The sequence below is a fragment of the Carassius auratus genome, chromosome 5 (genome assembly GCF_003368295.1).
Source record: "Carassius auratus strain Wakin chromosome 5, ASM336829v1, whole genome shotgun sequence".
Taxonomy (NCBI): domain Eukaryota; kingdom Metazoa; phylum Chordata; class Actinopteri; order Cypriniformes; family Cyprinidae; genus Carassius; species Carassius auratus.
The window spans coordinates 9,887,146-9,912,141 of NC_039247.1; the positions used below are offsets into that span (position 1 = coordinate 9,887,146).

The following is a 24,996-nucleotide window of genomic DNA, read 5'->3' on the forward strand; positions in this document are numbered from 1 at the left end:
ACTAAATCTAGAGTAATTGAGCGCTGTGCATAGACAGTGAACTGGATTACCACACACAAAATACACATATTACTGATTTTTACAGTTATCTTCACAATTTAAATGTGACTGAGGAAAATTAATAAACCAGCCAACAAATAAACGTGTGAACATTTTAATTGTTTTAAAAGTTATTTTTAAAAGATCACATTATTGTCATTTATATATTCATCAAAGTTTTTAACATTGATTACCGTAATAATAAGAAATCTTTCTTTAGCACACATTGGCAAATTTGAATGATTTCTGAAGGATCATTTCACAAAAATCCAGCTTTTTGCCATCAGAGGAATACATTTATTTTTTTTAAATATATTCAGATAGAAAACTCTTATATTGAATTGTAATAATATCTCACAATATAATTGTTTTTACTTCATACTTTGCCGCAAATGGTGACAATCTCTATTATACACCACTTAGGTGTATCTGCAATGAACATAAATTTTAAATGTATGTTGTTATTTTGCTTATAATGCACTGATAGACTGTCAGATACGCATTGTGGAGCGCCGATCACCAGAGGTTTCCGTTACTTCGAACAGTCTGCATAATTTGCATAATTTCCCTCATCTCTTACGCGTGACTTCTATGTTCTTGTGTCTTGTCATGGTTTTTCTTGTGAGGTGTAAGAGAAGCACGTCTATACACTTGTAGTAAAATGTTGCCCTGGTTCGTTGGTATTGTTTCATTAATCCATCACTGAATAACTTTTAATGATTCGAAGTGAGTGGAAATCGAAGTCTGTGGTCACATGAGATTGAATGTTTCGCACGAGTAATCATATTTCCACTGATTGCTCATTGCTGATCAGAAGACCTTCCCTTTCGGTTGTCTTTTAGTCAGTTTTTCTTTCAGCTTTGTTCAAACCTAAGGCTCCATTTTCAGTTTTACTTGAGGTTTCAAACAGATCCACGCTTCACAACACCCCATTTCCCTTGAGAGTCAGTCAGAGTGTGTGATTTTAGAGCTTTTATAAAAAGACACTAATTAGATTTAGAAGATAATTTCATCGGCTCAGGAAAAAAGCCTTTTGAGATGTCAGCTGACATGACAGAGATGACAGAGTGAGTTTAGCGTGACCTTAGATTGGATTATGTGTTGTTTAATGGTATAGATGTGAGCTGAGGAAATAATATCGTCCTACACATGAGAAGATTATGTGCAATTATCTGTACCAAGTAATGTACTTCCACTAACTGTGAATGTGTGTGCGTGTATTAGAAATGGCCTTACACAAATAAGTGGGTCTGTGACCCTAAATTATTGTACCAAGTGTAAAATAGCTTATAATTACACCTTTTAAGCTAGAATAAAAGAGAATTCGAGACAGAGATGAGGCTGTGGCAAGTGTTTTATGAACTTAGAGATAGCACACATTTCCTTTTTCATCACCGTTGTTTAAACCACAGACCAAGTGATATTATTTTCCACTATGATCTTTTAAAGCCAGACACCTGCTAAATGAGTCAGACTTGGTGAGACTTTGTGAGATGTTTAGTATGTTGATAAATTCAGGGCTTGCTCTTTACACACGCAAAATGTAACGTTCTTTAAAAATATACACTACCGTTTAAGTTGTGTAAAAGTTGTAAAAAATGGTTTTGATTGAAGTGTCTTCCCGGAGCTGCATTTATTTGATCACAAAATATTAATGCATTTTTTGAATGTAATTTTTTTTTTCTGTGTTGGCAAGACTTTTAACATCCATTTCTCCAGTCTTTAGCGTCACATGGTCTTTCAGAAATCATTCTAATATGCTGATTTGCTGCTCAAGAAATGTTTCTTCTTATTATCATTGTTGAAAACAGTTATCCCGTGTAATATTTTTGTGGAATCCATTATAAGTTTTTTTTTTTTTCAGGATTCTTTGAAAGTTCAAAATAATAGCATTAATTCTAAATATAATATTTTTGTAACCATGTAAGTCCCTACTTTCAATTTGTATCAATTTAATTCATCTGTATAAATGTTTCTGTAGGTAGTATGTACGCACACACACACACACACACACACACACACACACACACACACCGATACACAAACACACACATACACAAACACACACACACACTAATATTCTAATATTCTATTATTTTTAGTACAAATGTATTCAGCTTATAAAGTTTTGTCATTATGCACCAAATATGTGATCAGTTAGAATCAAGTATTCCAGTGAACTGTAGGTTATATTAAATATTATTTTAGAAATCATTTTCATTATTTATAATGTGGGAGACTGAATGTTGTGGTTTTTCACTTGTTATTATTTGCATGCATCTAAAGTGGGGTCCAAAAGTCTGAGACCACTTTTAAAAATGTTAGTATTTTGAATTGTCTGTATAATTTTTTTTTGTATTTTGAGGAAAGAAAAGCGGTTTCAGCTGAATTCATATTTAATATTTAAAGTATTTGTTTTAATGACAGCAGAACACTTGCTTCTAAAACTCCACAAGTTAATTAAATTAGATTTTATTTATTTTTTGTCCAAAGATAAAGTCACATAATAAATGACACAAATTTGCTTATTTAATTAGTGATCTATAAAAAGTGCAGAACCTTAAATTTTGTGTGCATTCTTTTGTGCCTCACTGCATGTGTTTCAGCTCTTCTTGTAGGTGACTGCATCACCTGACTCGCTTTAAACTAAATAAATGTCTAAACAAGTGATTATCCAGTTTTCCCAGTATGCTCTGGGGAACAATGTTTTAGAGCGTTATCATGTAGTTTGTTTAGCCTATGTTTGATTTCATGCACGATAAACAATATATTTTATATACAGAGATCAACTCTTTACATCTCTGCGATAACTTGCTAATGTACTGATATACATCCTTCGGAAAGGAAGCCATTGATTTTGTGGCCAGTACAGCAGTTGAGCTGATCTCTCTCTCTCTCTCTCTTTCTGTTACAGGCTAAAAGCTCTGGTTTCGACTGGGGGCAGAAATGTCCAAGCAGCCTGTGACTGGTGAGTGAGCAGAACCACACGTTCACTGTGACCGCTGTCGTTTTGGACAGCCATTCATTTCAGCTGAACCTTGCTGAGCCACAGACACTCTTTAAGCTTTGAAATGATAATATGTAGCGTTTTAACTTGAGCACAGACACACACTGAAAAGAAACTACACTATGAGGTGGGCTCACATATAATTAGATACTCAGCTTTGATTGTACTGCCCTCTGCTGTCACGGAGTCAGAACCATTTTATCATCGACATGTTCTTATCTTAAAGGTAAAATTTAACTAACCACGTTGTTAATTTCAGTCCCAAACTAAAAGTGTAACTACTGCTCACCTTTTCATAATGCCTTATTGAAGATGGCTGGAATGTCTATTTTGCAGGTTGTTTTCCCATGTGGATGACCCGTTCCTGGATGATCCTTTACCCAGGGAGTATGTGCTGTACCTGAAACCCAGCGGTCTCCTCCTTAACCAGCTCTCCAGCTTTTGGCAGCAGAGTCGCATTACATGTGGCAAGAACAAAGCCCACAACATCTTCCCTCACATAACCCTCTGCCAGTTCTTCATGGTTAGAGCACTTTTTCATCATACAGTATCCAAACATGTGTCTTTATAAGATCTGTTATTTTTGTGTTGTTTTACTCATTAACACTTTTAGAATGCTTTTTTTTTTTTTTTGGCACAGCCCTTTAGAAACTATAAAAAGTTTACATGTATAGTCCGTGCTGAAAGCCTTGTGGTTATTGTTCTGATATACAGTGCAACTGCGCTCAAGGTGACCTGAGTTCCAATCCCAACTCAAGGTCCTTTGCCGATCCTGCTCCCCTCTCTCCACCCAAAGCTTTACTGTCAGCTCTGTCCCATTAAAGGCATAAAAAGCCCATAAATATAACTGAGAAAAAAAAAGTATACATGTATAAATTTACATAATCATGTAGCAGATGCTTTTGTCCAAAGTGACTTAAAAATAAGGAAAAACAAACATTTTAACATAACTGAAGCAAACAGTATTTGCTGTGAACGCACTACAGACACTTTAATAGAAAATTGAAAATAACTTGTCTTTTGAATAATGAAATTTTGAATGTCTTTTGAATAATGAAATTTTTAAATATTTTTCATTGTTGAATAAAAAAAGTTCATGCACACAGTGTTGCAAAGGACACAACAAACCATTTTGATTACAAAAATGTACGTGCTATCTTCTGAAGTGATACAACAAACAGATCCAAATTTAAATAATTATTTATTGATAATCTCCCCCAACATTCAACGCTGCCAGTTATGTTCTTACATGTTATCTGTATGACATACACCACCAATCAATTTACCAAGGCTGCATTTATTATCAGTTGTTAAAAACAGTAATGCTGTGAAATATTATTACAATTTAAAATACCTGTTTTTTTTATTTTAATATATTTTAAGATGTAATTAATTCCTGTGGTGGCAAAGCTGAATTTATAGCAGTCCATTTCTCCAGGTTCAGTGTCACATGATCTTTCAGAAATCACTCTAATATGCTGATTTACTGTAGTGCTCAAGAAACATTTCTTCCTATCAGTGTTAAAAAAAATAAAAATAAAAAACTGTTGTTCTGCTTATTATTTTTGTTGAATTCACTCTACTTTTTTCAGGAATGTTTTTAGAAAGTTCAAAAGATCAGCCCTTATTTAGAGTTAGAATATAAATATTTGGTAACATTATGATTTTATTTGCTGTATTAACCAAAAAAAGTTTTTGAAATCTATGAATTTTTGAATGATAGTGTGTCTTCTGTGTTGTTGAGAACATCACTGTAAGACTGCATCTCTCTCTCTCTCTCTCTCTCTGTCACTGTAGTGTGAAGATAGTAAGGTAGATGTCCTGTGTGAAGCTCTGCAGGCAGTGGTGGGTCAGTGGAAAGGTCGTTTCCCCTCCCCACTGCCCCTGGAGTTTTACTCCTCCTCAAACTTCATCGGCCTCTTTGTGGAAGAGAAGGTGGCTGAGGTGATCAAGAGCTTTGCTACAGACTTTGCTACTGAAGCGGCTTCTAAAGCAGGTGTGTGTGTGTTATTGCTATGCCTGCCTATAACTGATGATGACACAGTGGAGCAGTAGTCTTAATTTTCTGTTCTCTCCAGATGTTCGTGTGGAGCCCCATAAGAAGCAGCTTCATGTAACTCTGGCCTACCACTTCCAATCCAACCATCTTGCATCCTTAGAAAAACTTGCCAAAGGTGTAGACATAACATTGGGCTGTGATTGGCAGGCTGTGCTTTTGTCACGGGACATCCGATTTGCCAATCATGAGGTAGTCCAATTGTCGTCATTCATTGTTTTTTTTAGCTAACATCCTTTATATTATAGTGTTTTGTTTTAAGTTATTATTGTCCGATCATTTATCATAATTTAGTACATAATTTATCATTGTTGGTACCAAATATATGGTATCGAAAGTCCAAATAAAATATACATTGATTCATCTGTATGCGTGCAATTATTTTAATAATTTCCAAATTATAAATAAGATAAGATACACTTAGTCGTAAGTATTAATCTGTTATATTTACTATGAATAATTGAATATATTTAATTAAACTGCTCTTTTTGTTAATGCTGATAGATTACTAATGAATTCTATTATCATATACTGACTTTTGGATTTTGGTGACTTTGTAATGTTCTATCTTTCTGTTTTAAGACCTTGCGGGTGATGTACCCCTATGTGCCTCAGAATGATGATGAACTGGAGCTGGTGCCCGGTGACTTCATCTTCATGTCGTCTATAGAACAGGCCACTGCCAGTGAGGGCTGGGTCTATGGGACCTCAATGAGCACAGGGTTATCTGGGTTACTACCAGAAAACTACGTCAATAGGGCAGATGAGTGTGATACTTGGGTCCTGCATGGGTAAGATGGGCCAAGAAGTAACTAATGTTTGGGGTCAGTTTTTTTAAAGAAATTAATTATTTTATTCTGCAAGGATTCATTAAATTGATCAAAGGTGACAATAAAGACATTTTGTAATGTTGCAAAAAGATTTATATTTCATATTAATTCTGTTCTGTTTATCAAAGAATCCTGAAAAATGCATTATAGTTAATAAAAGATAAATAATGCAGTACAGCTGTTTTCAATATTGAAAATTACAAGAATAATTTTTAAAGGTTGCTGAACATTTACCTTTTGCCATCCCAGGAATAAGTTAATCATATTTCAGAATATTATTGGCTTTATTGTATTTATGATGAAATAAATGGATCCTTGGTGATCATAATAGTATAGTTTCAAAATCTTATGGGTCTGTGGTGAAGGTATGTTAGAACTAAAAGCATTAACTAACATATTTTAATCTCTTCATCTCTTTACCTCTTGTTTTAGGTCTTTCTCATTTCTTAACTTATCCCCCCCAACCGATATCAGGGGTGCTATGGGTGGGATTTTTCTTGACTCACACTTGGACGGTCGTCTCTTTGATGATCCCATGCCAATGGATCCCAACAGTCTGAGCGTTATGTGTCAACCTATGCAGGTAAAACTCTAGAGGGGGAATCTTGTGTTGATGTGACAGAATATTGAAACTTTTTTTTAGGTATAATGTTTTATTCAAATATTTATGATTTGTTTTAGATCCTATGCCCTAATCAGTCTCGATTGCCTAAGAGAACGTTGTTTGTGTGTCGCCATGGTGAAAGAATGGATGTAGTGTTTGGGAAACACTGGATCACTCAGTGCTTTGATGCCAAAGGTCTGAGCTCAACTTTCCAAATCAGTTCTTTAACCCCATTTGTTCCCATGACCAGGTGGAATCTGGAATTATAGGGAGTTTTAAAATGTAACACTTACATTAAAGGGTCAGTTCACCCAAAAATGAAAATTAGGCTGTGTTTTACTCACCCTCAAGTCATATTAGGTGTATATGACTTTCTTCTTTCAGATGAATCCAGTCAGAGTTATATTAAAAATCTTTCAAGCTGTTTAATGCCACTTAGTGGGTTTTGCATGCATCAGTACAAAAGAAGTTAAATAAAAAAACGCCAGTGAGCGCAAGCTAGATTCAAGTGATTATTACATTTTGAATATGGATATTTTTCTTACAATACGCATCGATTCAACACAGAAGCTCTTTGTTCACCCCCCGGAGCCACGTGAGACACTTTTTTTTTTATATATAGTTGGATGCTTTTTATTTGACTTCTTTTTGGACTGATGCTTGCAACACCTGCTGAGTGGAATTAAATAACTTGAAAGATCAAAGACAATTTTTTTATATACCTTCGATTGGATTCATCTGAAATAACAATATACACTTTGGATGCCTCAGGGGTGAGTAAAACACAGCCTAATTTTCATTTTTGGGTGAACTAACCCTTTAAGCTCTAAATATTTTATCCGCCATTTATCAAAAAAGTAGCAACTGTATCCAGCAATCTAAGAAATTCATGGGAATTTATTGGCCAAAATGTGTGAGAACCCTGTTGATGTTTAATATCTTGATGTGTGCTCATTTGTGCATATTTCTTAAACATATGTCTTAAACAGGTCGGTATGTGCGGTCAAACCTCAACATGCCACTGAGTCTCCCAGCGAGGAGTGGGGGGTACAGGGACTATGATAAGGACTGTCCTATCACTGTGTTCGGATCCACGCAGGCTCGTCTAGTCGGTCTGTCCCTCATTACTGTTAAATCCAGCCAAAAACGTTTTGTTGTAATTTACTCACACTGTACATTTTCCAAAGCTGTATGAGTTTCTTTCTTCTGCTAAACACAAAAGAAGATTTTTAGAAAAATGTTGGTAACCACTGACTTCCCTAGTACTTTTTTTTCATGCTATGGAACTACCTTCAACTGTTTGGTTAAAAGAATTGTTCCAAATTTCTTCGCTTGTGTTCAACAGCTTGCTCCCTTCAAGTGCAAGATCACATTAATTCCTTTCGGTTTTACATATTAATGGCATTAGATATAAAGTGTGTCATTTCTGCTTTGCTGTTGGCCCAAGCATTTGTTTACTTTATGTGCACTTTGTTTTATAGGGGAGGCTCTCCTGGAAAGTCATACAGTGGTAGACTTTGTATACTGTTCCCCTTCTCTGCGCTGTGTGCAAACAGCTTATAATATCCTCAGAGGTAAAACTGCACCTCATTGCTCTTTCATCTTTCTTCTGTTCATTCACAAATGGGCATGCATTAGTCATGCCCATTTACACTCCTAAATCAATTACTTCCCATGTGCCTCTTTTCCTTTTATGGATTGTATGTCTCAGGTCTTCAAAAGGATGGGAAGACTAAGATCAGAGTTGAGCCAGGTTTGTTTGAGTGGACTAAATGGGTGTCGGGAACCACATTACCTGCCTGGATCCCTCCTGCAGACCTGGCGGCTGCTAATATATGTGTGGATACAACATACAGGTGTTTTATTAGATGTTCAATTTTTGCTACACTTTTTTAGATTGTAACGTTTCTGATTTTCGCATTTTTAATTGTTTACATGAAAAAAATTGATCACCCTTTGATTTCATGGATAAGTTCTTACTGTGAAAGGAATTATTAATTATTATTAGGTCATCTTGTTCCCCTTTAGACCTCATATACCCATCAGTAAACTGGCCGTGTCGGAGTCCTATGAAACATACATCAGTCGCAGCTTCCAAGTGACGCGTGAAATACTGTCAGAGTGCAATAATCTGGGTAGGTCTGAATCTATACTGATTCAAAGGTTTTATGTTTCAAGACATTTTGTGTTTACTATGTTTCCATGTGGTGTCCAACAGGAAATACAGTGCTGATTGTGGCCCATGCTTCCTCTCTGGAGGCTTGTACAAGGCAGATTCAGGGACTGACCCCACAGAACTCTAAAGACTTTGTGCAAGTGGTCAGAAAGGTCAGATCTCTTCAGATCTCAGTTGCCGATTTTTTCCAATTATTTTATTTGTATATTTGTTTACGTGTGTGTGTGTGTGTTTGTATATGGTTAGAGTGAGGTTGTGGCCCAATGATGACCCAATGAAGTTGTGGCCTAATGGTTAGAGATTAGGATTTGTAAGCCAAAGGTTGCAAGTTCGAGTCTCGGGCCGGCAGAAATTGTAGGTGGGGGGAGTGAATGTCCAGTGCTCTCTCCCTCCTTCAATACCATAACTGAGGTGTTCCTAACTGTTCCCCGGGCGCCGCAGCATAAATGGCTGCCCACAGCTCTGTGTGTGTGTTCACTGCTGTGTGTGTGCACTTTGGATGGGTTAAATGCAGAGCACAAATACAGAGTATGCGTCACTATACTTGGCTGAATGTCACATCGCTTTCATATATATATTGCGGCATTGAAAACTGCAGTAATTGCTACTGAAAATTCAGCTTTGTCATCACATGAATAAATTAGGTTTTTTAATAAATAATAAAAAAGGAAACAAGTTTACTTTTTCACAATATTGCTGTGTTTTTGCCTACATAAATGCAGACATTCTCTCTCTCTCTCACACACACACAAAATGTGTTTGAATACTGGTATATATTTAGGTTTTTATTTCAGTCTTATATTATATGATATTTGATATTTACAATCTACTGTAGATACTCTCTCTCTTCCATGTTCTCTCGCACAGATACCTTACTTGGGCTTTTGTGCTTGTGAGGAGATGGGCGAGACGGGCGTTTGGCAGCTCGTGGATCCACCCATCCTGCCGCTCACGCATGGACCCAATCACAGCTTTAACTGGAGAGAAACGCTGCTGCAGGACTGAGGAGGCTCTGCAACTTTTACCCTCACTGCTCCTCCTCCAAAGGCAACAGAGACATGCTTTCAAGTCACATCTTCACAGACCTGCATTGTAGCACTATAAAAGGCTCATGCTTCCATAGCCACGTTCTTGCACTGCTGCAGTACACCTCATTGGCCCTGTCTTAATATATAAAGCATAAGAGCAGTAATATTTGTGGTAGATTTCCATAATGTGCTCAAACACCATTTGCCTATGGCCTACTGGCCTATAGACAAGCTGCAGCAGAACACTTGCTTCCAACTGTAGCCCAGACGAAACTAAATATCGGAGAGTTTCAAAGACATACATCAAACACAGGATGTAATACACGGCGATAAACTCAGGTTTCCTGCCTCAGTGAGTTGATGAGTCATCCAACACTTCCAAAATGGATGCCGCTGGCCTCGAGTTGGGTCTCCGAACCCTTTGGAAACTCCATTTTCTTACACTCTGTAGGGGGGAAAGACGTCTCCCTATATTACACTGTGAATCAAATAGACATGCGCCACCTATTGCATCAAGATTTCCCAATTACACCTGGCACAAACCCACTCACCAACTCATGAAAGCACAAGAATATTCTGGCAATCAGATAAACAGAGATGAAGCAGCTTTAAAGTAGTTTAGAAGTGGATTTGGTGGACAGCACATTCGTCTTGTGCCTTGCTGTCATGCTGCTACACTTTGCAACTATAGGACACTTTGGGAGGACTGTTAGTTAGGGCTTATTTGGAGATGGTATTTAAAGATGTACTGTCACACTTTTTGCATGCTAGGGGCCATTTTAAAAGGGTGAGATGATAAACCCAGTAAGGACGTCATCAAACTTTCAAAAGCAGTGCCACAAATGGTGACAACTTCATAAGCAGCAGCTTAAATAATGTTATGTGCAGCTGTTAAGGAACATGTTGCTGTAAGGTAAGCTTTACTTTCTGAGCACTTGAAATATCCAACTAAACAGGAAAGAATGCTTCAGCAATGTAAAGGATTGTACATTAATGCGTAACGTGTCTGTATATACTAAGTAACATAGTAAAATCCATTTGATGTGTTTCACCTTTAAATGGAAAAATTATAACTGCATTTATTTATGTATTCATAGTCATATAGTTGTAAAGAGAATATGTTGAGGCTTCAGGTTTTTGTTTGTTGTTTCCTGTTGTTGGAATAGAGAAATTAAGCCATAGCAAATGATGATATATAAATCACTATATAATGCAGTGTTTCTCCCCACTCTGATGACTTACATAAGCATATCTGTTACGATTACTGTAATATGCCATCTGTGTTCCCTGAACTTCATTACTATTTTAGCCCACCTATGGTTTGACATTTAATGATGATAAGGAGGAGGCATGCATAATGAGATGTGCAATGCACTACACAAGCAAAAGAGGTTTATAGGATTTTGCTATAGTTTTAGACTTTACCAAACATGCCAATCAATGGTCAGGAGTCAACATTAGTGGGAGTAAATTATTATAGATTTTTTTCGTTTTGGGTGCACTATCCTTTTCAAAAATTTCAAAGTACAGGGAGTCTAAGACAAATATGTCATTCATTTGGCATTTTCCAGCTCAGCAGTAACATAACCTTCTAAATTTTTCCTACTCATGAATTTAAATGAGACATTTTTCTCAGTATCAATGAATTTATGTAGAGATTTCTAATTAACCAAGCCAGCATAAGTGTGTGTTGGTGTGGTTGAGTGTTTGTTCATGTGCTGGAAGATGAAAATGCTGGTCTCTTATATATATATATATAAGAATTACCTTATTAAATTGCCCTTGTCTGCCATTACAACATGTCTACCATGAATAGATAAATCCTTGTTCTTCCAAATATGGCAAACCACTATTATTGTGTATTACCACGGAGAGTTAAACGAGTACAGATGGACAAAAGCTGATCAGAGGTAATATTGTCACTATATGTGTTCAGAAGCATGCTATGTGTGCAACTTCTTACTGTTTGAAAAGGAATGACGATGTAATATGAGCCAAAGTGCTTCAATATTTAATTTTTTTTCAGAGGCAGAGTAAATCATTTTTTAATGTGTATACTTTAAGCATATTCTGACCAACTATTCCCATTTTGTCCATTAGGATTTATCTTTTTCCTGATGCTCTTCAGAATCATGAGATGTTTTATGTACACTTACTGATCAGTGACTGAGGAAATCAATGAATATACAAAATAGTAAGAAATACAGATTGCTATTTTAGCTATTGTTATTAATTGTGGTTTGGTCCTCCCTGAAATGAGTAGTTTTTAGTTTCTATACAGTTGCATGCTTTCATTCAGGTCATCTCAAGGTCAAGGTAAACTTTATCTGATTCATTTAAAGGTATTCAAGTTTTACTTGGGGGCGTTTTAGCATCTTGAAAATTATCCTTGCATGCTCAAGAAGAAAAAGCAAATGTAACCCCTCCATACTGAAAAGTTGTAGCTACATGAAATGATTGCACAAAACATAGCCTACATTTATAGTTCAGTGCTCTATTTTATTTGTATTTATTTGTATTTTTTTTAAAAGAAATTCTGAAGTCACATTCCATCACGAAGCTACCCTTTGAGGTTGTAGACATTTATTTTAAGACTTATTTTCATGCGTAACATTTGTAAAGCATGTTTGGAAATAAATCTTTTGTCATCCTGCAGAGTTCTTTCTGTGATATTTGTCATACTTTACACTGCAATATGGTTACTGCAATGAAATTACTAAGTAAAGGTTACAAAAATAATACAAAAAAATTAAATGATTGTGTTATTGCTTTTGAAATCAATAAAGGTCTCTGTACAAATAGCTTGTTCAGTTTGGACCCTGCAGGCACAGCCTAATCATTTTCGAATATAAAGATTATGATTTAAAGTAAATTAATTTATCGGTGTATTATATATTTTTTTATTTGTGATTATTTATTTATCATTATACCATAGTATTTTGATTAGGTTAACCTTTCAATTACAGATCACCTTTCTGAGTTGGGGGGGGGGGGGGTGTGTTTTGTGTATTCAGAGTTTTTCACAGTATTAAAGAGATGGATTATCATGCTAAACATGGCCAAAGTTTTAAAAAATAATTTAGAAGAATGACTGAGAATTTCTGTGCCAGAAATCTTACTTCCAGATTGGTACAAGTTTCGGAGGGTTTTTTTTTCGATCGTGGATCTAATGCTGTAGATGAAAACGGAAGTCCTTATATGAGCATTTCTCCTGGAAAAGCGCGCCCGCGCACACACATTGACCAGAGGAGAGGGAGACCGCTCATATCAACGCGCTTCAAAATCGTCGACACTGCTGCATAGGATTTGTTCGAGAATGTCTCCAAATAAGTGCAATTTTGGATGTGAGGGAAAGTTTACCATGTTCAGCTTCCCCAAAAACCCAGCGTTACACGAGCAGTGAATACAGTTGTTTTTCCGGGGCAAAACAGTTCTTTTGAGTGACAAATTATTTAATAAACGAGGCCTAAGTCGACGCTGGATTTGCACATCGTTTGCTGTTAAAACATGGAGCCGTCACTGTGATAAAAGACCCCATTCATGTAAGTACAATTGCATCAGTCTTCTGTCTTTTGTTGGAAATCAGCACATAAGTGAATGTTAATGGCAACAACACGAAACATCAGTATTATAGCTCCGCTCAAGACACACCTTGAGACTTTTTTGATATATGAAGGATGTAGTACTACTCTATAGGTACTTAAGAAAGATTAACACGAGATTGGATGAAACCGTGTATGTTATGTACCCTTTAAAGATGTGCTCACAGCTGATTGGTCCAATATCCATTTAAAAAAGTTCCTCCATTGTTTCTCTCCCTCCAAATTAACGCGTGATTCATTTTATTTATAATAATCATATTAATTTAAAAATGTGTTTGCATTTTTCCTATTTTTTCTCCCAAAAATTGATCTTAATGAAATGAAATAAAATGTGTCGAATTAAACACGCGAACACTGCAAACGTCATAGGTTTTGTGCGCGCGTTTGTGAAACCAATCGCAGTCAGCTTTGGAATTAGTGACGCCTGAAACGTAAACTTTTTCAAAGAAACATTAGGACGACAAGTAGGTGCATTTATTAAACGAGTCAGTCATTGTGGTCCATAACACTGACAATGACAAATCCGGTGTTTAACTATAGTCTATTAGAGGAATTTGAGGAAAAATCATGACGATTTGCCATCCTCTGACTGACGGATAGCATCCGAATATTTATTTCTACCACCAAACAGGTAAATCCTACTTTTCAGATAATGTACTATAATACACATAAAGAACCCATTATTCAAATAATGCTTTTGTCAAGTTCTTATAAAGATGAGCACATATTATAACGATATCGATATTGTATACAACAAGTAGCCTAATAAGTTCCGCTTCAGAAGAAAGCAAGCTTATGAATGTGAAATGCATTAATGTTGTATTATGTTGCTGCTCATTATATTTGTACACCTTGTAATCATCTTAACTGTCTTACTTCTTCCATGCCTACCTTTGCACTTTACCTTTAATAATAACCCAAACAACAACAACAATACAAATACAAATTAAAGCTGCAAGCAGCGATGAACGGGCCCTCGCACCCGGGCTCACCGGCAGCGAGTGGCTTTAGTTAATAGGTGAACGGTGAGAAATATGCGTTTAAACTCATAAATATAAGTAGAATATATCAATGTTTATTCCATATATGTGCCAATCTTCCTGTTGCCAGCAGGTGGCGCTATCATTATAATGGAAAATTGGCCTTCAGATGTGTTCAGGGCAGGACTTTTATCGAACATGTGAGGTTTGGGGAGGATTGGACATTTTATGCCTGAGTTACAACAACATCCTATTTCATGGCGAAACAATGAAATTTGTCAGGCCGCCATGGACACGCCCTTTAACGAAACCTCAAGATCTTCGCAATTTAAGATCGCAAAAGGCTTTAGATTACACTGACCAAGTTTGGTGTTGATCTGAATAAATCTCTAGGAGGAGTTCGTTAAAGTACAACCCCTGAAAATGGCAAAAACAACAGCAATTTTGAAGGGAAAATTCAAAATAACCGACTTCCTGTTGGGATCCGGATTTCGTACCAGAGACTTTTTTGTAGGTATTGGAGTGTTACATGTGTGTACCAATTTTTGTACATGTACGTGAAACATAGCTCGAGGCGCACTCCGTTGAAAGTGTATAGGTGGCGCTATAGAGCCATTCTGCCACACCCGGTGGAATATTGGCCTGAAGATCTGTTCAGGCCAGGACTCTTATCACACATGTGAAGTTTGGGGAAGATCGGACATCTTATGCCTGAGTTATAACATCTTTTATTCGCATGGCGAGACATCGAACTTCGTCGCGGCGCCATGAACAAGCCTTTTAACGAAAACTCAAGATCTTCACAACTGAACATCGCACAGGCCTTTAGATTAGACTGACCACAAAAAAGACATTGATGTCATAAAATTTCTAGGAGTAGTTCGTCGCAGCGTAAAATATGTCACTTCCTGTTGCCAATAGGTGGCGCTATGACTATAACTGAATATGGGCATGTCAATCTGTTCAGGTTCGGAGTCTCATCAAACATGTGAAGTTTGGGGCAGATTGGTCATTGTATGTGTGAGTTATAGCAACTTCATTTTTCATGGCGAATCATCGAAATTCGCCAGGCCGCCACGGACACGCCCTTCAACGAAAAGTCAGGATCTTCGCAATTTAACATCGCAAAGGCCTTTAGATTAGGCATACCAAATTTGGTGTTGATTTGAAGAACTCTCTAGGAGGAGTTCGTTAAAATACAACACATGGAAATGACCAAAATTACACAAAATATGCTCATAATATTAAAAATAACCGACTTCCTGTTGGGTTTAGAATTTCGCTCCAAGAGTCTTTTTTGTAGGTATTGGTGTGTTACATATGTGTGCCAATTTTCGTGCATGTACGTGAAACATAGCTGGAAGGCTGTTGATTTTCTTGGTATAGGTGGCGCTGTCGAGCCATTTTGCCACACCCTCTTCTGAATCCTATATCAGACGAAAATTTTCACCAGGTTTGACGAGTGTGCAAAGTTTCATGACTTTTTGAGCATGTTAAAGCCCTCAAAAATGCGATTCATTCGGGAGAAGAAGAAGAAGAAGAAGAAGAAGAATAAATATAGCTGCAAGCAGCGATGGCGGGCTCAAGCCACCAATGCCATCGCCACCCCGGTGGCATCAGGTAAACTGTGCCCAGCGGGCACATGCATTCACAATATCCCTCTGGCAGTGAGGTTTTAAAGGATATGGCAGTTAAAGGGTTATTCCGAATCATCTAGACTTTAAAATCACATTCACAGAACAATATATATATATATATATATATATATATATATATATATATATATATATATATATATATATATATATATATATATATATATATATAACTTTAGTAACACTTTACAATAAGATTTAATTTATAAACATTATGTTAACATGAACAATATTTATATAGCATTCATTCATGTCAGTTAATATTCCAAACTTAAACATTAAAACATTGTTTTATTGTGATTTTTTTCCAAGCACATTTTACCAATTCCAAACCATATCAATCTTAATAACTACCATTATTTTTTATTTAATCATTTATGAGTGCTATACAATAGTCCAGGAAAGCTGGAAGAGAAAAACTCCTTATATTCATGTGTGCAGAATTATTAGGCATGTTTTCTTTTACAGATGAAATGCGCTAAAAAAGAGTTTTAACTCAAACTGTTTTAACTCAAAGTAGAAAATTATGAAATACCCATGAGAAATATCAAACACAAATGCAATACAGAAATGAATAAGTTAGGACTTGACCATTGTACAAAAAATGCTGACTGGGTCATGAGGTCAGAAAAGAAGAAGAAAAAGAAACAGGTCAAGAAGAACTGACAAAAATAATTGCAAAATAATTAGGAATTAATGTGAAGATTAATTTTTAGTCAATTCTGCAAGACAGACTTTCAGGAAAGGAGGTGGAATAAAAATGAGCTCCTAAATCTTAATCCCGGATTCAGGAAAATATATTCCTCAAACCATCGGACAAGAGGAGGTGGTGCTGGTCCTTCACGAGTCACTCTAATCTGTTCATAAAGCCTATATATAAAGTCTTTATATATAGTATTTCACAATACTTCATGGTATTCTAATTAAATCATTTTTTTGGAATCTTAGATCTCTCAGAACCTGGCACATTGTAATTCTGAGACTCCAGGAAAGTGGCAGTTCTGTAAAATGTTGGCGCTGGAGACTAAATGCTCCCTGATAGTTTCACACCTAATTCACTTAACACACACACACACACACACACACATTACCCACAATGACAGAGGGACAAAGTGACATCAGATGTATGATAGTTTTTTAATTTTCTATCATCCATATAGTGTTGTATAGTCATGAAACTATGCATATTTCCTCAGAATGACTTGTCTTCTATTTGTACATTTTTTTGAAGTGTTTAGAAGCTGCACTTAAAAAAAATAAAAGACATTTACTGGTTACTTTTTTACTGTTATTTCAAAAAATCACCACGACAAAACCATTCAAGCTATTCAAAATTCATCCGCACCTGTACTGTAAGATACATTCTTTAAACAGTGGTAAAAGAGGATGTGGTGCTGATCCTTCAAGAGTCTCTGAAAACGTATCTGTCCATAAAGCCTATAAAGAATTATTCTTAATATACGGTTCACAATACTTCAGCTTGTTTTTCTTATTAAGTGAGGGTCATTTTATCAGTAAAATACATAAAATTCATATTATTTTTCTTTGAAAGATTTCTATAAATGATTTAAATCATACTTGTTTCTACAATAATTATTTAAAAGTAATCCTATAGCTCCATCTGGTGGCCATTATTGGTACTAAGAATTGCCAGCTTGATTTATAAGTTCTGATAGTTCTAATTTTATGCTGGCTCTTGAAAATGATAAAGCTAAACCCATTCGAAATTTAACATCTTCAGTATATTGGCTTCATGTTAAAAAAGTTTGGTGTGAACTACTTGTGTCTTCTTGGAGGAGAATTAATTCATTTACAGGCTGAGTTTATCATAAATCCACAATAACATTTCTGAGTTCTGTATCAATCTGTGTTGTTGTTTGTTTATTTTTATTTTATTTATTTTTCATAGGAAGATAACTGACCCTTTACTCTCCTTTTTAATAAATGTGCTTATAAACCAAGAACAAGCTATTTATAGCTGTATTTATAAACTGCTTACTACTGACTATTAATATTGGGACAAGGCTTTATAAAGCATGAACTGACTATTTACTAATGAGTGCAGTTATTATAAAGTGTTATCAATGCATTTGCTAATGTTAACAAATTAGACATTATTTTACAGTGTTATCAAATCCCTTAAATGATTTGTAAATGTTTTGTAATGATTTTATTGACCTACAAGCATTTGTGAAAGTTCTGCTTGCATTACAGCTTAGTCTTGATCTGTGATCTGAACAGATTTACTGTTACATCCATGAGATTAAGTAAATTCAAATAAATATCATGTCACAGGATGTCAGAAGTCAATATCAAATTAATTTGAAATTATTATTTGCAGCACAAATAAGGTTTTTTAGGATTTTTAAAAATCCCTAAAACTGTCAAAAAAGGATAAGGCCTAAGATTTCTATGTGAGTGGCTAAATTTATTTGTTTTTATAACTATAATGCATAAACTATAAAATTATACAAAATTTATTAAAAAGTACAACAGTTATTCTTTTCCAATGTTTTTTTTTTTTTTTTTTTTTTTGGATTTACATTTTAAAAAATTAGCCTACTGCATTCATTCTAAACAGCTTGAATAAACCCGTCAATATTTATTATAGACCACTGTAACTGTGTATAATCTAACAAACAAGTTTATTATGAAAATAAAAGTGTACACCAGATAAATTGGACGATAAAGAAATTGCTAACAATAGTATAATAGAGCATATGTTTTAGGTTTTTAGGCGTTTAGATGCAGAAATGGACAAATCAAATGTAAAATAAAATGTAATTGATTTAATTAAATATAGATTAAGTCTTGTTAGAGCAAAATAATAAATAAATACGTACACATATTAAAAAAGCAGCCAAGATGAATGAGTTTAATTTTTTATATAGATTAAAATTGAAGACAGAAGCAGCTGGTATATGCGGTCACTTAATATTCAAATCCAGTAGATCCACTTCAGATTTATTTCTCAACAGTTTATGTTCACGTGGCTGTTTTCGTTTATATTCGCCAAGCTATTATGTATTTTGAAATAATCTTGTCCTTGATGTATTCGTTCGTACGACGAAAGGCAGAATCCTGCAGCTCGAGAGATATATGTTATTCTGCCAGTCGCGCTTTCAAATAGTCTTGCACACTTGAACGGGTCACAAACACCTGCATTTAGCTCGTGCTGTGTTATAATGGATGTATTGTGTGCATTTATGGCAATAATTTATTTTAAAAAGCTCTTAAACAAGAATAAATTCGTTAGTTTTGAACTGACACTGTGCGCGCTGATCGGAGGCAGTGATTTCAGATAGGCAGCCGCGAATATTTCATTTTCACACAAACAGTTCAAAAACATCTTAATTTAGCTCTTGGTGTGCTCTAATTGGTGAATTGTGTGATATCGCTGCAATACTTTATTTTAAATAGCTATAAAACAAGAATAAACTCGTTTTTTCTGAGCTCATCATTCCACACGCTCCTGCTCAGAGCGGTGATTCATCTCTCGTGTTTCTAACCTATCACTGACCACACATCAATTATTAATGAGCCCTGACCTGATAATAATCATATATGTTGGTTTAGCTTGTCAGTGTGAATTAAATCCAATTATTTATTTGTATTTTAACCGATTTAAAAGTGAAACCAAAAGAGAGTCTCCTCCCATTTTTAGTCCGGTAACTGCACCTGTAGGGGCGCTATTTCTCTCAGACAATGGAAGTCTAAGCACACACACTCAAACAGATGGACAGAGTGAGATGAGATGTCTGACAGTTTTTTAATTTTCTGTTATCCATACAGTGTTGTAAAGTCATGAAACTATGCATATTTACTCAGAATAACTTTTTTTCTGTATGAAAAAAGGTTTTGAAGTGTTTGGAATTTAAAAATGCAGGAAAATTAATAATTCCATCTTTACTGTCATTTAAAAAAATCACCACGACATAACCATCCAAGCTATCCAAAACCCATTCACAATTTAAGTTCCTAAATGTTTTTTCAACATGTAGACAAAGTTTGGTGTGTATAGTGTTACTCTCCTCTGAGCAGTATGCATTAATTCACAGCTAAATGTAAAAAACAATCCACATTCAAATCAAAATAGCCGACTTCCTGTTGGTCGTAGCTGATGACTGTGAATTAGAAAGTTGTCCGTCTTGATAAGAACAATTTTTGTACTGAGTTTGGTGTCTGTAGCTAAAACTAACCCCCCCACTTTTGACAAAAGGTGGCGCTATAGAGTGCCTCTTCCACGCCCTCTTATGAAATTGTGCCAGTGTCTAGCTGTCACTAATACTGATATGTGTTCTGAGTTTGATGAAATTCTAAGTATGTTATATGCCTCAAAATCACCTGAGAAGTATTCCAGTTTGACATGTTGCCACGGCAACAATATTTTTAGATATCAATATCCCCCTTGCAGATTTATATCGGCTGTGTTTTAACATTATTCTGATGAAGTTTGAAGCAAATCGAGTAAAAATAAGATGCTGAATTCAAAGCATTTTGAAAATGACACACTTCCTGTTGCCAGTTGGTGGCGCTATAACTTTGACTCCTAATAGTCACATATATGCAATCGACATCATACAATGAATAATCTGATGAAGTTTGATTAAAATTAGGAAATGTATGTGGATAGTATTAGACACTTCCTGTTTCTCATTTCTCACCATAATTTCAAAGCCTCGCCATGAGCAAACCGTTCGAGATATCAAAAATCCCCTGGCAATTTTTCATCCCCAATGTCTTGAGATCATGTTGACCGAGTTTGGCGGCAATCGAGTAAAAAACCTATGACAAGTATTTCAAATTCCAGAGCATGCGCTTTTTACATAACTCTAAATAGCTGACTTCCTGTTGGGCGGAGCCTATGATATTCAATACGAAAGTTGTTCGGCACGATGAGATCTATATGTGTACTGAGTTTCATATGAATATTGGCAAGTATGTGTGAGCTATACATCAAAATTTCTGACTGTGATCCAGGGGGCGCAGTAGAGCCCCTGTGCCATGCCCGGGTCCCAGCTTTTGCAGGCTCCTAAAGGCCACAGATTCCAAAGTGTGCGCAAATTTTCAAGAGTTTTTGAGTATGTTAAGGACCCAAAAAGCCCCCACAACTTTGACGAAAAATATGAATACTAAACTGTAAATAGCCAACTTCCTGTTGGGCGGAGCCTATGACATGCAGTAAGAAAGTTGTTTGTTTTGATGAGATCTACATGTGTACCGAGTTTCGTGTGTCTATGTGCAAGTATGTATGATATATGGCCCTCAGTATTCCAGGGGGCGCTGTAGAGCCCCTGTGCCACGCCCGTGTATCATTCTCTGCCCGGCCCTAATGGCCGCAGGTTCCAATGTGTGTGCCAATTTTCAAGACTTTTTAAGCATGTTAAGGACCCCAAAAGCCCCCGAAACCTTGGAAAAAAATTAGAAGAATAAATAATAATAATAATAACAAATAATCCTAAGGAAAACAATAGGGCTCTCGCCCTCCAGGCTTGAGCCCTAATAATAAATATAGCTGCAAGCAGCGATGGCGGGCTCAAGCCACCAATGCCATCGCCACCCCCGGTGGCATCAGGTAAACTGTGCCCAGCGGGCAAATGCATTCACAATATCCCTCTGGCAGTGAGGTTTTAAAGGATATGGCAGTTAAAGGGTTAATCCGAATCATCTAGACTTTAAAATCACATTCACAGAACAATATATATATATATATATAACTTTAGTAACACTTTACAATAAGATTCCATTTATAAACATTATGTTAACATGAACAATATTTATATAGCATTCATTCATGTCAGTTAATATTCCAAACTTAAACATTAAAACATTGTTTTATTGTGATTTTTTTCCAAGCACATTTTACCAATTCCAAACCATATCAATCTTAATAACTACCATTATTTTTTATTTAATCATTTATGAGTGCTATACAATAGTCCAGGAAAGCTGGAAGAGAAAAACAGGTCAAGAAGAACTGACAAAAAGAATTGCAAAATAATTAGGAATTAATGTGAAGATAAATTTTTAGTCAATTCTGCAAGACAGACTTTCAGGAAAGGAGGTGGAATAAAAATGAGCTCCTAAATTTTAATCCTGGATTCTGGAAGATATATTCCTCAAACCATCGAACAAGAGGAGGTGGTGCTGGTCCTTCACGAGTCACTCTAATCTGTTTATTAAGCCTATATATAAAGCCTTAATATATAGTATTTCACAATACTTCATGGTATTCTAATTAAATCATTTTTTGGAATCTTAAGTCTCTCAGTGCCTGACACCGAGTAATTCTGGAGACTCCAGGAAAGTGGCAGTTCTGTAAAATGTTGGCGCTGGAGACTAAATGCTCCCTGATAGTTTCACACCTAATTCACTTAACACACACACACACACACACATTACCCACAGTGACAGTGGGACTGAGTGACATCAGATGTATGATAGTTTTTTAATTTTCTATCATCCATATAGTGTTGTAAAGTCATGAAACTATTGTCATGAGACCAGTCATTCTGAGGAAATATGCCTCAGAATGACTTGTCTTCTATGTGTACATTTTTTTTTTAAGTGTTTAGAAGCTGCACTTTAAAAAAATAAAAAGACATTTACTGGTTCCTTTTTTACTATTATTTCAAAAAATCACCACGACAAAACCATTCAAGCTATCCAAAATTCATTCACACCTGTTCTGTAAGATTAATTCTTTAAACAGTGGTAAAAGAGGATGTGGTGCTGAACCTTCAAGAGTCACTCAAAACGTATCTGTCCATAAAGCCTATAAAGAATTATTCTTAATATACACTTCACAATACTTCAGCTTGTTATTCTAATTAAGTGAGGGTCATTTTATCAGTAAAATTCCTAAAATACATATTATTTTATTTGAAAGATTTCTATAAATGATTTAAATCATACTCGTTTCTACAATAATTATTTAAAAGTAATCCTATAGCTCCCTCTGGTGGCCATTATTGGTACTAAGAATTGCAAGCTTGATTTATAAGTTATGATAGTTTTAATTTTATGCTGGCTCTTGAAAATGATAAAGCTATGAAACTTACTGTGCTTCCTTCAAATGAGGACTTCTACTTATATAAAAAATTATGAAAAGTTAGAATGAAAAATTTTAAAGATATAGTAAAATAATTATTGTATTTTTTATGTTACTTTAATAAATCTCTATGGCAACACCATTTAAGCTATCCTAAACCCATTCACAATTTAACATCTCAGTATATTGGCATCATGTTGAAAAAGGAGTATGGAGTAGTATGAGGAGGAGTATGAATTCATTTACAGGCTGATTTTATCATAAATCCACAATAAAATTTCTGAGTTCTGTATCAATCTGTGTTGTTGTTTGTTTATTTTTATCTTTTATTTTTCATAGGAAGATAACTGACCCTTTACTCTCCTTTTTAATAAATGTGCTTATAAACCAAGGACAAGCTATTTATAGCTGTATTTATGAACTGCTTACTCCTGACTATTAATATTGGGACAAGGCTTTATAAAGCATGAACTGACTATTTACTAATGAGTGCAGTTATTATAAAGTGTTATCAATGCATTTGCTAATGTTAACAAATTAGACATTATTTTACAGTGTTATCAAATCCTTAAATGACTCATAAGCATTTGTGAAAGTTCTGCTTGCATTACAGCTTAGTATTGATCTGTGAGCTGAACAGATTTACTGTTACATCCATGAGATTATGTAAATTAAAATAAATATAATGTCACAGGATGTCATAGGTCAGTATCAAATGAGTTTGAAATTATTATTTGCAGCACAAATAAGGTTTTTTTAGGATTTTTAAAAATCCCTAAAACTGTCAGAAAAAGGTTAAGGCCTAAGCTATTTCTATGTGAGTGGCTAATTTTATTTTTGTTTTTATAATTGTAATACACAAACTATGAAATTATACAAAATGTATAAAAAGATAAATAAATAAATACGCACACATTAAAAAAGCAGCCAAGTCGAATGAGTTTCCTTTTTTATATAGATTAAAATTGAAGACAGAAGCAAGTGGTAAATGTGGTCACTTTAATATTCAAATCCAGTAGATCCAGTTTATGTTCACGTGGCTGTTTTCGTTTATATTCGCCAAGCTATTATGTGTTTTGAAATAATCTTGTCCGTGATGTGTTCGTTCGTACGACGAAAGACAGAATCCTGCAGCTCGAGAGATATGTTATTCTGCCAGTCGCGCTTTCAAATAGTCTTGCACACTTAAACAGGTCACAAACACCTGCATTTAGCTCTTGTTGTGTTACAATGGGTTTATTGTGTGCATTTGTGGTAATATTTTATTTAAAAAAGCTCTTAAACAAGAATAAATTCGTTTGTTTTGAGCTGGACACTGTACGCGCTGATCGGAGGCGTGATTTCAGATAGGCAGCCACAAATATTTCATTTTCACACAAACAGTTCAAAAACATCTTAATTCAGCTCTTTGTGTGTTCTAATTTGTTGATTGTGTGATATCGCTGTAATAATTTATTTTTAAAAGCTTTAAAACAGGAATAAATTCGTTTTCTCTGAGCTCTTTACTCCAGACGCTCGTGATCACAGCGGTGATTAATCTCTCCTATTTCTCACATATCTCTGGCCAGAAATAATTTATCCATGAGCCCTGAACCGGTAATAATCAGATATGTTGGTTTAGCTTGTCAGTGTGAATTAAATCTAAGTATTTGTTTGTATTTTTAACCGATTTAAAAGTGAAAGTAAAAGTTCGGGAATTGAACCTGTAGGGGCGCTATTTCTCTCAGACAATGGAAGTCTGAAGCACATATACTCAAACAGAGGGACAGAGTGAGATGAGATGTCTGACAGTTTTTTTAGTTTTCTGTTATCCATACAGTGTTGTAAAGTCGTGAAACTATGCATATTTCCTCAGAATGACTTTTTCATCTGTATGAAAAAATTATTTGACGTGTTTGGAAGCTGCAATTTAAAAATACAATAATGATTCCCTTTGTAAGGTCATTTAAAAAAATCACCACGGCAAGT

At 35.3% G+C, this 24,996-nt stretch overlaps 1 protein-coding gene across 1 annotated transcript in view; it reads left to right on the forward strand.

Moving 5' to 3' along the window:
- The window catches only part of LOC113074426 (ubiquitin-associated and SH3 domain-containing protein B-like), a 28,340-nt gene extending 15,945 nt beyond the window's left edge, over positions 1 to 12,395 (forward strand). Inside the window, exons 2-14 of the mRNA XM_026247277.1 lie at positions 2,954 to 3,007; positions 3,383 to 3,569; positions 4,844 to 5,042; positions 5,125 to 5,294; positions 5,685 to 5,893; positions 6,365 to 6,515; positions 6,614 to 6,731; positions 7,526 to 7,648; positions 8,018 to 8,110; positions 8,248 to 8,392; positions 8,565 to 8,671; positions 8,755 to 8,864; positions 9,580 to 12,395. Coding sequence (XP_026103062.1) covers positions 2,954 to 3,007; positions 3,383 to 3,569; positions 4,844 to 5,042; positions 5,125 to 5,294; positions 5,685 to 5,893; positions 6,365 to 6,515; positions 6,614 to 6,731; positions 7,526 to 7,648; positions 8,018 to 8,110; positions 8,248 to 8,392; positions 8,565 to 8,671; positions 8,755 to 8,864; positions 9,580 to 9,717 — 1,804 coding nt within the window. The 3' untranslated portion in view covers positions 9,718 to 12,395. The remainder of the gene's footprint in view (positions 1 to 2,953; positions 3,008 to 3,382; positions 3,570 to 4,843; positions 5,043 to 5,124; positions 5,295 to 5,684; positions 5,894 to 6,364; positions 6,516 to 6,613; positions 6,732 to 7,525; positions 7,649 to 8,017; positions 8,111 to 8,247; positions 8,393 to 8,564; positions 8,672 to 8,754; positions 8,865 to 9,579) is intronic.
- Positions 12,396 to 24,996: the final 12,601 nt, after the last annotated feature.